The sequence below is a fragment of the Oncorhynchus kisutch genome, linkage group LG24, assembly GCF_002021735.2.
Source record: "Oncorhynchus kisutch isolate 150728-3 linkage group LG24, Okis_V2, whole genome shotgun sequence".
Taxonomy (NCBI): Eukaryota; Metazoa; Chordata; class Actinopteri; order Salmoniformes; family Salmonidae; genus Oncorhynchus; species Oncorhynchus kisutch.
In genome coordinates this window covers 6,882,389-6,896,466 of record NC_034197.2, presented here as the reverse complement: position 1 = coordinate 6,896,466, position 14,078 = coordinate 6,882,389, and the positions used below count along the sequence as shown (strand labels likewise).

Here is a 14,078-nt window from a genome sequence, read left to right as displayed (position 1 = left end):
AAAGCAAAATCATGTTAATAAAATTTAAAAAAACGAAATATTACATTTACATAAGTATTCAGACCCTTTACTCAGTACTTTGCTAAAGCACCTTTAGCAGCGATTACAGCCTTGAGTGTTCTAGGGTATGACGCTACAAGAATGGCATATGTTCAATCAGTTTCAAGTCTGGGCTCTGGCTGGGCCACTCAAGGACATTCAGAGGCTTGACCCAAAGCCACTCCTGTGTTGTTTTGGCTGTGTGCTTAGGGTCGTTGTCCTGTTGCAAAGTAAACCTTAGCCCCCAGTCTGAAGTCCTGAGCGTTCTGGAGCAGTTTTTCACCAAGGATCTCTGTACTTTGCGCCGTTCCTCGATCCTGACTAGTCTCCCAGTACCTGCCACTGAAAAACATCCCCACAGCATAATTCTGCCACCACCATGCTTCACCGTAGTGATGGTGCCAGGTTTCCTCCAGACGTGACGCTTGGCTTTCATGCCAAAGAGTTCAATCTTGGTTTCATCAGACCAGAGAACCTGGTTTCTCATGGTTTGAGAGTCTTTAGGTGCCTTTTGGCAAACTCCTAGTGGGCTGTCATGTGCCTTTTACTGAGGAGTGGCTTCCATCTGGGCTCTCATAAAGGCCTGATTGGTGGAATGCTGCAGAGATGGTTGTCCTTCTGGAAGGTTCTCCCATCCCCAAAGAGGAACTCTAGAGCCTTATCAGGTTCTTGGTCACCTCCCTGACCAAGGCCCTTCTCCCCTGATTGCTCAGTTTGGCCAGGTAGCCAGCTCTAGAAAGAGTCTTGGTGGTTCCAAACTTCTTCCATTTAAGAATGATGGAGGCCACTTTGTTCTTGGGGACCTTCAATGCTGCAGAAATGTTGGGGTATCCTTCCCCAGATCTGTGCCTTGACACAATCCTGTCTCGGAGCTCTACGGAAAATTCCTTCGACCTCATGGTTTGGTTTTTGCTGTGACGTTCACCGTCAACTGTGGACCTTATATAGACAAGTGTGTGCCTTTCCAAATCATGTCCAATCAATTGAATTTACCACAGGTGGACTCTAATCAAGTTGTAGAATAATTTCAAGGATGATCAATGGAAACAGGATGCACCTGAGTTCAATTGTGAAATAAGGTATTTCTGTATTTCTACATTTGCAAAAATGTCTAAAAACATGTTTTCGCTTCGCCATTATGGGGTATTGTGTGTGTGTGTAGATTTCTGAGGATTTCTTTTTATTTAATACATTTTAGAATAAGGCTGTAATGTAACAAAATGTGGAAAAAGATCAGGGGGTCTGAATACTTTCCGAAGGCACTGCATAGTTACAAGGCCAGACACGTGGATGACATTATGATATTCAAATAGCATGAGCTTCAAGAGTCACGGACATAACACACATTCAACTAAATAAAAAATAACATCTCCTCCAGCTAACGTATACAAATATACAAAAAGAAAACATACAATTATTCAGTACTGATCTAAAGGCCAGTCGGTTCACATATAAACAACGCACCATAAAACAATGTGCGCATTTCCTTTTTGTTGCACCTCGTTGTACGGCAGTTGGCTGTTCACTGTTAGCTGTTAACTGATCCACATGCCTTTTACCTGGCACGAGTCATCATAGTGCTCCTGTAATGAAAATAGGAGACAGCCTCCACATTTTGCCAGTAGCTTATAATGGCATGATCCTGATAATGATCAGTAGTTCAACATGAACGCTTGAGTATTAATATAAATGTTTTGGTTTAAAGAACTACGTCGTAAAAGTTTAAAACCCCCGTAGGCGATGAGAAGAAGGAATGTTGATGCATTAATTATAGGCAGGTACATCAACAACAATTCATTCAAACCTCAGTGTAAAAATACATTGCATAACAAAACTTTTGTTCGATTCTCAAATCTTATCTTTAAAATTTGAATGACGACAAAACCCCCAAAAATGAAAGAAAAGCTATTTACAAGACGTAATACACCTGTGAAGATGTCATGTCAAGTAAGAGTTTTTGTTTTGTATCACCCAATAAATTATCACAGCACCACCAACGTGCGTCACACAATCTTGCACAAACACACACATACAAAACATTCAAACACTCTCTCTCTTAACCGTTGTTTGAACGTTCAGTCCCACTGTCCCCTCTGCTACATGCCCTCTCCCACATTCATTCCTCCAACTCTCTCTCTCTCTCACACAAATATCCTATCCTTGTCTCTCTGTGTGTCCCCTGGCGAGGCCTCAGTCTAGCAGGATGGGGGGGGGGGGACCGGTGGGGGGTCAACAGGGTCAGTTTGCAGAGTGCACAGTCCTGTTGCTTCGTGGAAAGCGGTGGACTTTGATGTGTTTGGACAGGTGATCGCTGCGGGCAAACTTCTTCTCGCAGACAGGACACTGGTAAGGCTTCACTCCAGAATGGGAGCGCCGGTGTCTGGAGAGTTCGTCTGACCTTGAGAACCTGAGAGACAGACAGACCATGAGCACAAAAGACATGAGTCCTATATCAGTCTAACTGTTTGCCATATTAGTCTAACTGTTTGCCACCCTGAGATAAAAAAACAAACATTTCTCTGTCTGACTACACAACACAGGATAAAGGATCTTTCCAACACTCTTCAAAAAAAGAGTTCTACCCATATTATAGCTCTACCCATATTTGGGTTTAACACATCTTCACAGAAAAGTCAAACAGATCTGTTTTTGGTCTTCACTCTAATCCCTGGGTAAAGGGTTAACTCATTACTCACGACAGACTCTGTGTGTGTGTGTGTGTGTGTGTGTGTGTGTGTGTGTGTGTGTGTGTGTGTGTGTGTGTGTGTGTGTGTGTGTGTGTGTGTGTGTGTGTGTGTGTGTGTGTGTGTGTGTGTGTGTGTGTGTGCGTATTGAGGCTGTTTAATCAGGAAGAGGGGATTGATTTCCTAACACATCGCAAGCATGCCCTTTTCCCAGGAAGGTGTTAATTCCCAATGGTAACATACTGATTAAAGAGATATTAAGTAATTCCTAGACATTCATTCCATTGACATTGACCATGAACCATGTTGCAACTGTGCTATTGAGATTAAATAAAAGGATCCCTGCAAGATACGTGGTAATATGGCTACATACACACATGGAATAGTAGGTGCTACATATACTGTATATAACACAGTAGTAAAATGGTTACAATGACTAGGCTACATTAGCAACAGAGGATCGCCTGTATGGGCCTGTATGGGCAGAAGTAAGTTTAAAACAAATACTGTATGCCACTGTATATAAACTAGATAAGTGGTTCTGGGCAGGAAGACTGTGAGGTACATTTTTCTTACTCTGATGTTAGGAAACCTCATTGTAATACTATTATATTACTTATGTACTCTACGCTATGCGTCAGTACCCTCTATACCCCAAAGATGATATTGTTCTATAACTATTTCATGTTGAGACATGTTTGAGACAGTTCATTCAGTTGTCTCTGACCGAAACTCAGCTTCACCTTGTCCTCTAAGCTAATAAGCCTTACCTTTAGAACTGTAACTGAAGGGGTCACAAAGGGACCCAACAAACTATTATCTCTTCCTGGATTTTGATATGAAGTATTTCCCTGTAGGAAACTGTAAGGCTATTGTATATACAGTACAAGTCAATAGTTTGAACACACTGACTCATTCCAGGGTTTTTCTTTATTTTTACTATGTTCTACATTGTACAATAATAGTGAATCATGTAGTAACCAAAAAAGTGTCAAACAAATCAAAATATTTTTGGGATTTTAGATTCTTCAAAGTAGCCATCCTTTGCCTCGATGACAGCTTTGCACACTCTTGGCATTTTCTCAACCAGCTTCACCTGGAATACTGTTTCAACAGTCTTGAAGGAGTTCCCACATGTGCTGAGCACTTGTTGGCTGCTTCTCCTTCACTTTGCGGTCCAACTCATCTCAATTGGGTTGAGGTCAGGTGATTGTGGAGGCCAGCCCATCTGATGCAGCACTCCATCACTCTCCTTCTTGGTCAAATAGCCCTTACACAGCCTGGAGGTGTGTTGGGTCATTGTCCTGTTGAAAAACAAAAGATAGTCCTACTAAGCGTAACCCAGATGGGATGGGTCGCTGCAGAATGCTGTGGTAGCCATGCTGGTTAAGTGTGCCTTGAATTCTAAATACATCACTGACAGTGTCACCAGCAAAGCACCCCCACACCATCACTCCTCCTCCTCCATGCTTCATGGTGGGAAAACCACATGCGGAGATCATCTGTTCACCTATTCTGCGTCTCACAAAGACACGGCGGTTGGAACCAAAAATCTAAAATTTGGACTCATCAGACCAAAGGACAGATTTCCACCGGTTTATGGTCAATTGCTCATCTTTCTAGGCCCAAACAAGTATTTTCTTCTTATTGGTGTCCTTTAGTAGTGGTTTCTTTGCAGCAATTCGACTACGAAGGCCTGATTCACCCAGTCTCCTCTGAATAGTTGATGTTGAGATGTGTCTGTTACTTGAACTCTGTGAAGTATTTATTTGGGCTGCAATTTCTGAGGCTGGTAACTCTAATGAACTTTTCCTCTGCAGCAGAGGCAACTCTGGGTCTTCCTTTCCTGTGGTGGTCCTCATGAGAGCCAGGTTCATCATTGCGCTTGATGGTTTTTGCGACAGCACTTGAAGAAACTTTCAAAGTTCTGGATTTACTGACCGTCATGTCTTAAAGTAATGATGGACGGTCTTTTACCAAATAGGGCTTTCTTTTGTAAACCAACCCTACCTTGTCAAAACACAACTGATTGGCTCAAATGCATAAGAAGGAAAGAAATTCCACAAATGAACTTTTAATAAGGCACACCTGTTCATTGAAATGCATTCCAGGTGACTACCTCATGACACTGTTTAAGAGTACGCTAAGAGTGTGCAAAGCTGTCATCAAGGCAAAGGGTGGCTACTTTGAAGAATCTCCAATATAAAATATATTTTGATTTGTTTAACACTTTTTTGGTTACTATATGATTCCATATGTGTTATTTCCTAGTTTTGACGTCTTCACTATTATTCTACAATGTAGAAAATAGTAAAAAATAAAGAAAAACCCTGGAATGAGTAGGTGTGTCCAATCTTTTGACTGGTACTGTAACTGCTATATGAAACTATGTTATATAAGCAGTGGTTTGGAGGTGATGGAGGTTGGGCTTATGCCAGTAAGGCTGCTTGTGGAGCTCCTGTGGGGCAGGGTGGAACACCCAGGCATGGGGAGGGGAGCCATGATTCCCATCACCTCCACAGCTCAGTTAGGCTACACTCTGGCTCTGTTCGAGCTTGTCCCTGATCTCAGCCCTGTAGCATACAGTAATTACTGATAAGAGCTGGCAAAGGCCAAAAGGAGCGGTCTTACTGTGGTGAAATACAATAACTACCAGTAAATGTGTCCTAAACTCTTTTCCTGTAAACATAATGTACAAACACACTCATGAATGAACACAGATTCCAGTCCACAGTGAGGGACAGTGTTACTCTAGCCACCCTTGTCCATAGACTGTTCTCTCTGCTACTGCACGGATGGCAAGCGATAATGGAGCTCTAGCTCAAAGATGCTCCTAAATAACTTCTACCCCCAAGCCATAAGACTCCTGAACAGCTAATCAAATGGCTACCCAGACTATTTGCATTGACCCCCCCCCCCCACTCTGTTATTATCAATGCATAGTCACTTTAATAACTACATGTACATATTACCTCAATTACCTCGACACCAGTGCCCCCGCACATTGACTCCGTACAGGTACCCCCTGTATATAGCCCCGCTATTGTTATTTACTTCTGCTCTTTAATCATTTGTTATTTTATCTCTTACTTTTTTAGATATTTTCTTAAAACTGCATTGATGGTTAAGTAAGGTAAGTAAGCAATTCACTGTAATATTCACTTGTTGTAGTTGTAGCAAGTGACAAAAAAAAATAGATTTGATTTGTTACAGTGACTCATGTAAGTCCACGGGGAGGGACAGGGCTACTGTAACTCATGTAAGTCCACAGGGAGGGACAGGGTTACTGTAACTCATGTAAGTCCACAGGGAGGGACAGTGTTACTGTAACTCATGTAAGTCCACAGGGAGGGACAGTGTTACTGTAACTCATGTAAGTCCACAGGGAGGGACAGTGTTACAGTGACTCATGTAAGTCCACAGGGAGGGGCAGTGTTACTGTAACTCATGTAAGTCCACAGGGAGGGACAGTGTTACAGTGACTCATGTAAGTCCACAGGGAGGGACAGTGTTACTGTAACTCATGTAAGTCCACAGGGAGGGACAGTGTTACTGTAACTCATGTAAGTCCACAGGGAGGGACAGGGTTACTGTAACTCATGTAAGTCCACAGGGAGGGACAGTGTTACTGTAACTCATGTAAGTCCACAGGGAGGGACCGGGTTACTGTAACTCATGTAAGTCCACAGGGAGGGACAGTGTTACTGTAACTCATGTAAGTCCACAGGGAGGGACAGTGTTACTGTAACTCATGTAAGTCCACAGGGAGGGACAGTGTTACTGTAACTCATGTAAGTCCACAGGGAGGGACAGTGTTACAGTGACTCATGTAAGTCCACATGGAGGGGCAGGGTTACTGTAACTCATGTAAGTCCACAGGGAGGGGCAGTGTTACTGTAACTCATGTAAGTCCACGGGGAGGGACAGGGCTACTGTAACTCATGTAAGTCCACAGGGAGGGACAGTGTTACAGTGACTCATGTAAGTCCACAGGGAGGGACAGGGTTACTGTAACTCATGTAAGTCCACAGGGAGGGACAGGGTTACTGTAACTCATGTAAGTCCACAGGGAGGGACAGTGTTACTGTAACTCATGTAAGTCCACAGGGAGGGACAGTGTTACTGTAACTCATGTAAGTCCACAGGGAGGGACAGTGTTACAGTGACTCATGTAAGTCCACAGGGAGGGGCAGTGTTACTGTAACTCATGTAAGTCCACAGGGAGGGACAGTGTTACAGTGACTCATGTAAGTCCACAGGGAGGGACAGTGTTACTGTAACTCATGTAAGTCCACAGGGAGGGACAGTGTTACTGTAACTCATGTAAGTCCACAGGGAGGGACAGGGTTACTGTAACTCATGTAAGTCCACAGGGAGGGACAGTGTTACTGTAACTCATGTAAGTCCACAGGGAGGGACAGGGTTACTGTAACTCATGTAAGTCCACAGGGAGGGACAGTGTTACTGTAACTCATGTAAGTCCACAGGGAGGGACAGTGTTACTGTAACTCATGTAAGTCCACAGGGAGGGACAGTGTTACTGTAACTCATGTAAGTCCACAGGGAGGGACAGTGTTACAGTGACTCATGTAAGTCCACATGGAGGGGCAGGGTTACTGTAACTCATGTAAGTCCACAGGGAGGGGCAGTGTTACTGTAACTCATGTAAGTCCACGGGGAGGGACAGGGCTACTGTAACTCATGTAAGTCCACAGGGAGGGACAGTGTTACAGTGACTCATGTAAGTCCACAGGGAGGGACAGGGTTACTGTAACTCATGTAAGTCCACAGGGAGGGACAGTGTTACTGTAACTCATGTAAGTCCACATGGAGGGGCAGGGTTACTGTAACTCATGTAAGTCCACAGGGAGGGACAGTGTTACTGTAACTCATGTAAGTCCACAGGGAGGGGCAGTGTTACTGTAACTCATGTAAGTCCACAGGGAGGGACAGTGTTACTGTAACTCATGTAAGTCCACAGGGAGGGACAGTGCTACTGTAACTCATGTAAGTCCACAGGGAGGGGCAGTGTTACAGTGACTCATGTAAGTCCACAGGGAGGGACAGTGTTACTGTAACTCAGTGCATGAGTATGAAGGCTCCTCAATTTTGCTAAAAGATAACAACTTCAGCCAACTACATAAGAAGTTCCAATTGCACACAACTATCCATCTCTTGGGACCTTCATTAAGCTACAATTACAGAATCAGCAACCCCAAAGCACTTTAGTTCAAAATTTGAAGAATGGACACTAAGGAACAATATAATCATATCTTATTTTTTTTAAACTTTTTACTGTAAGTTGAATCGGGTACAAAAACAAGACAAACCCTTTTTTCAGAGCGCCATGGTGTTTTCACAATAAACAGTTTGGGTTCAAACATACTGTCCACTAGTAATCCCATACCAATGTTCCCCTGCAACTCTGTACTGACGTGAAAGTGTGAGTACAAAAGTTAAAATGTGTTTGTGCCTATCTATGCTTGCCTGCATGCATGTACCGTATATATTGTGTGTGTGTGATAAAACGCAAAAGGATCCACAGCTTTATAGTACATGTGTCATTTGGTTTTATGGACATGAAGAGAATCAGAGGAATGTCAAAAACACTTTCTTTCATTACAACATAAGTCACTCAAATTGCAGATGGCTGGAGGTGCAAATTTCCCAAGCTCACTTCCATTTCCTGACCAGGACGACGTAAGGAGGAGGGTTCCCTCAGACAGAGAGCAGCCTCTGAAGGCCACACTGTGCCCTGGGGGAGGTGGCTGGATACAACAGGCCCAGGGCAGTCCTGTCCCAGGGCAGACTGCTGAGCACTGCCAATCTTATCAGACTGGAGAACCAGCTATTCTATGTTTAGTATTTAGTTGTGCAACTGTGTCGGGTGAAGAGGTTAGGGAGATGGATTGAAGACCAAAGGGCAGCAAGTTCATGGTCCATACAATAGGTTGGACTTTGGTTGTTGAAGAATTAACTGGATGTTGGATTTCCTATTTGTGGGATTACATATCTGGCTGGTGAATGAATGATATACAGGTTGACGTTTATTGTCATGAGTCTTGTCCTGGTGGTCCTGAGTGATTTCCTCTTAGATAGGCCAGCTGCAAAGTCAAAATTGGCTGTATTGTAAAAATGTATGAAAACAAAAATGTGTGTTTTGGTCTTAATTTAAGGTTAGGCATCAGGGTTAGCAGGGTGGTTATGGTTAGGGTTTGGTTTAAAATCAGATTTGATAACTTTGTGGCTATGCCAGCTAGTGACCACTCTGCAGAGCTGCCTCCAGAACAAGATTCATGACGAAAAACACTAAACTGCGAATAATACGGGACAAATGCATGCTTTATGCTTGCTGAGTGAGTAGAAACAAAGAAATGTGCTTAAAACTCCTTTGTCCACTATTTGGTCATGGATTATAATCTAATTAGTACGCCAGAAAGTCAGTCATAGTGCGGCTTGCTACCAAAACTTTTATATCTTGATTTTGCAAGTGTGCAACAGAGTGCAGATAGAGAGCAAACAGAGAGACAGCTACTGTAGAGGGAGCAAAGTCTGCCTGCACTTCAAAGGCCTTAATCTAATCTCAAACTCTGCAATAGAAGAAAACAAACCGATATGGAGACAACGAGAGAGCATGAGAAGAGAACAAATTATATATGGATTTTATATGAGGGAAACTAATCATTTTAGTTCTTCATCATATCCAATCAAAATTATGTAAATCTTAATGATATTTTCTCGGAAGATTCAGCTCTGTGTTTTGCAAAACAGCTGCAGGGATGGACTTTGAATGGAATCATATCACTCCCTAGTAATCAGCCAGCAAAGGAAGTTGATAACCATGTTAACTTCTGTGAAGAATTGACTCATCTCAGATAATACAACCACAGTCAACAGAGATGGTTGCATACTCTGTTGCTTCTGCAACTAAAACAATGACTGGTGTCCCTAAACTGTCATACCTGGATGGACCATCCCATTGACAGCTGAACAGCAACCCTGTCACTCCTGGACTTCACTTTGAACACACAGTGCATATAGTCACATGAATAACCCCACACTGAGTATACCTATGAGCTCCACCTGTGAAGTCTGACTCTAACCCAACCTATAACGTGCTTGAACCCACTCACCTCCATCCACAGCCAGGCCAGGTGCAGGCAAAGGGCTTCTCCCCCGTGTGCCTCCTCAGGTGGGCCTTCAGGTGGCTGCTCTTAGTGTACATCTTGGCACATCCAGGGAAAGTACACTTATGCATTTTTATAAGGTCCGCTACCGAGCTCTTCTGGAACTTCTGTCCTCCCACCAGGATCCCTGCAGCCTGGCCACCTGCAAGCCCACCCTCCCCGGGACCCAGGGGCTTGGCGGCTATGGGTACGGGTGCGATGCGCACAAATTTGGAAGATGTGCCATTGAGATTAGCTGGGGACATCAGCTGGGGCACCAGGGCAAAAGTCTGGCCCTGGATGTTGACCAGGAGCTGGGCAATTTTGATGTCTGAGGTGGGCTGGGTGGTCTGCTGTGATACTGGTGTTGGTATCGCACCTGGGATTGGCTCTTGCTTAATCTGGATTGGTTGAATCTGCAGGATGACAGGCGACACACCGGACCCCTCTACTGATGCTGGTGTCTCAGCACTGTCTTCCTGTTTAATCCCACTACAAACGTTGGAGTCTGTTATCAGGGATGTTGGTGTGTGTTTGGTCTCTGTGGTGAGGTCAGTAGCACCGGCAACAGGTACTGTTTGGTCTGAGTGCGCTAGCCCAGGCACTGACCCTGTCACCTGACTGTTAACATCTAACATCCCACCCTCGCAAGCCTCATTCTTCAACGCCACCACCTCCATATTCTCCTCCAGGAACTCCTCTATCTCCTCCAGGGTGGGCTGAAACAGCAGCCCTATGTGATCATCCAGGTCCGCTGGAAACTCAGGAAACTCAAAGCACTCCTCTTTGGTTGTCGGAGACAGGCGGTCCCTCTTTGACTCCCATGCTAGACCCATGGGGAGGATGGGTGGTACTGAGGGGGATAGAGAGGGAGTAACTCCACGTCTCAGTGTGGCCTGGGAGAGCAGGAAGTCCAGGAGACCGTCCTGGCTCTCTCCACTGCTGCTGCCGCTGCCATAGCTGGAACCCAGCACCTGGGACTCAGGGCTGGAGCAGGAGCGGGCGCTGGACGAGTCACTCAGGTCGTCCTCTGAGAACGGGGAGGACAGCGCCTGGTAGACACCCGTGTCTGTCACCATGTCCGATGCGTGATGGTCTGCCGGAGAGTTGGCGTAATACATGAAGGTCTCCTCGCCTATCGGCAAGTGATCCACCATTCCTGTCCTGTGCCAGTCACAGCTCTGCTAGCTCCCCTCTGGTTTATACTAGTTATAAGTGTATTATTCAGTTTCTCCTCTTCTCCCTAGAAAAGAGGAATAGATGTCCATCATGTGTGAAAAATGGCATGGCAATGGAGAAAATTACAAGAAAGAGAGATCATTTTATCCTCCGCTAACAACAATCACTCAAGAGTCATAAGGATAGTTATATAGCACTTCTATAACACTCCCTCTTGCACCAGAGCATGAGACTGCCTGGGGGTTTAGAACAGCGTTTCCCAACTCCAGTCCTCCAGTACCCCTAACAGCACACATTTTTGTTGTAACCCCAGACAAGCACACCTGATTCAACTTGTCAGCTAATCATCAAGCCCTCAATGATCTGAATCTGGTGAGTTTGTCCAGGGCTAAAACAAGCATGTGTGTTGATGGGAGTACTTGAGGAGCTGTGAGCAACTGGTTTAGACAGTAAATATTAGCTGGCCTGCCGGGGGTGAATGGGTTCTTATTAAACCTCAGCTTGGGCATGGAGCAATGCCACTGAACTTTATGTTGTTGTTGATGATTTTTGGAGTTTTATTAAATGAGTTGTTTTGCACGTCAGGTGTGTCCTTATAGCCGTTCCAATTTAAAGAGTATGTTTCCACTTCACTTTCACGTGGTCGTAAAAACCAAGGTCGAAAAAAGATGACCACAACAATTGACAAAGCTTTTCTTCTAGATATACAGGTAACTGACAAAATAAAGGAAACACCAACATAAAGTGTCTTAGCATTGAGCCACCATGAGCCAGAACAGCTTCAATGCACCTTGGCATAGCGGTGGAAAACTCTTGTCTTGGTGCCGCTCCAGAATCTCCAATAAGTGTTTTATTGGGTTGAGATCTTGTGACTGAGACAGCCATGGCATATGGTTTACATAGTTTCAATGCTCTGAATGGTTTATTCAGTGAACACTCGTGCTCTGTGGATGGGGGAATAGCCATGGTAGCCAAAATAACGGCCCAAATAATAGCCTTCCCAGCATTTTCATAGATGAACCCAAGCATGATGGGATGTTAATTGCATAATTAAGTCAGGAACCACACTTGTGTGGAAGCACCTGCTTTCAATATAATTTGTATCCCTCATTTACTCAAGTGTTTCCATTATTTTTGGCAGTTACCAGTTACATTGCAATACTAGCCTAGTGTAATAGTAGGCCTAGTCTAATTCCCGTAGGTTACTACAGGGCAGGCAACAGCTGCTGTCAACTTAACTTGTCAGCTTCAAATAATAGGCTTGCTTAACCACACATTTCAGTGCATTTTATCATCAAGTAATGGGCAACTTATTTTTCCACTATTCATTTCAATAATATGTTTTATATGTGATAAGTGAGGATTTACATGGTGTATTTTGTCTTCCAAGTAATATCCACTTGGTATTTTCCTTGGGCAAATGTAAGAAAAACTTGTCTGTAAAATCGGAGAGATTTTGTTGGCAATGATTATCTGCCATTGGCTTGAATCATTATTCAAACTTAACTGTATTACACTGTACTAAATGTGGGTGCTTGAAACTAGTTGAGCGCCCCCTTCCGTAGACCTAGAGCCTTCAGTGATTTGACCGATAATAACCTGCACATCATAAAAGCGTTGACAGCGTTGACTTGGCTACAACCAATACTTTGAATGGATCGGGCTGGGTGGAATTAACTTCTGTCATACTAGTAGCCTATTTGATTAAACCAAAACATGATTTAAAAATACATAGCAGATAAAATGGTAACAACTAGACAACTATGGTGTAGGCAGTGTTAAAGACATGTACACTGTAGGCCTAACCCATGTGACAGTCTCCCTCATTCCCTTTCTGTGAGAAACATTTTTCTAGTTGAATGCAATAACCTATGCATCTAAAATATAGCCTATCCAAAGTAGTGCCATTTTGATGCGCATATCTACGGTGAAAAATATGTCCTTACACTATACAGTGCACATTACTCAGCATAAGCCTGTTCATTCGACGTAGCAGTTTTCCCCTACTGTGTGCAGAAAGGCAGAAAGCATGGAGCACCATGCGTCCTCTCGACGTAAACATGTTGTAATGTCCAGTGCAGCGATGGTCGAGGGAGCGCACCGGAAGACTCACGCACCAATATGCGTTTTCTACCATCACTTCCCATGTTAAACACTATTTACGGCATCGATTATACACTTACCTTTATGTATCGAGAGAAATGTTGTCCTTTCACCAAGTCTTAGTAAGAGATCACTTCTCCGGTGGCGAGATGACGTCAATAGTCAATAGGGTTGTGGATAACCCCTTGAGAGGAGCCTCTCATCGCAATGCCGAGCCGTAGAGCTGGAGCTACGATCTACTGTGGTAGTAGTACACCGTTACATGATTGGTGCTGTGTAGCTTATAAATAAAATAAGGGGTTGGCAGTAGGTTTATGAAGGCTCGTCTGCTCTGCTCTTAGTATTGGTTGACAACGCTTGGAGGCTGGGCTCCAAATTTGTCGTCAATAAACTCTCTACAGACAGACTAACCACGTTCACATCAACAGTTACAGTATATATATATTTTAAAAAACACGACAGCTATGATGGAAACAGGAAGTGTCGGTGCAATAATGTAAATGCCGACAGATAATTAGTTTGTTCGGCAGGTGGGACCTTTTAGTTAACTTCGATACAATGTTTTTAAATACATATTTGCGCATAAAGGCGTTTCCACCGCCATTTCTTGCAAATATTGATTTAATAACCATTGTATCAAAGTAAACTTGGAATCACGCGACGATATGGTGTGTGTTCCTCCCACTACGACTCGTGAAACTATGCAGTTTATTAGGCTACATATTAAATCAATAATGATGAACTTCACAAGGTGATGAAAGTGCACGGTGATCTTGATGCTCCTTTCCAATACATTATTCTGATGACATGATGATCGATGGTTGACTGCCGTTTGACAAATAAAAATATTCTCGCTCTTATCCATATGAATTTCATCACGTAGACTAGCCTACCATCACGTAGACTA

At 43.8% G+C, this 14,078-nt stretch overlaps 1 protein-coding gene across 1 annotated transcript; it reads right to left on the bottom strand.

Annotated features, from left to right (window-relative positions):
* Nucleotides 1–578: 578 nt before the first annotated feature.
* On the bottom strand, nucleotides 579–13,467 carry LOC109869576 (Krueppel-like factor 15). Its single transcript, XM_031804095.1, has 3 exons — nucleotides 13,252–13,467; nucleotides 9,857–11,132; nucleotides 579–2,446 (listed from the first exon to the last, which is right to left on the bottom strand). The coding sequence occupies exons 2-3, from the start codon at nucleotides 11,044–11,046 to the stop codon at nucleotides 2,278–2,280; spliced, it is 1,359 nt and encodes a 452-aa protein (XP_031659955.1). The 5' UTR covers nucleotides 11,047–11,132; nucleotides 13,252–13,467; the 3' UTR covers nucleotides 579–2,277.
* Nucleotides 13,468–14,078: the final 611 nt, after the last annotated feature.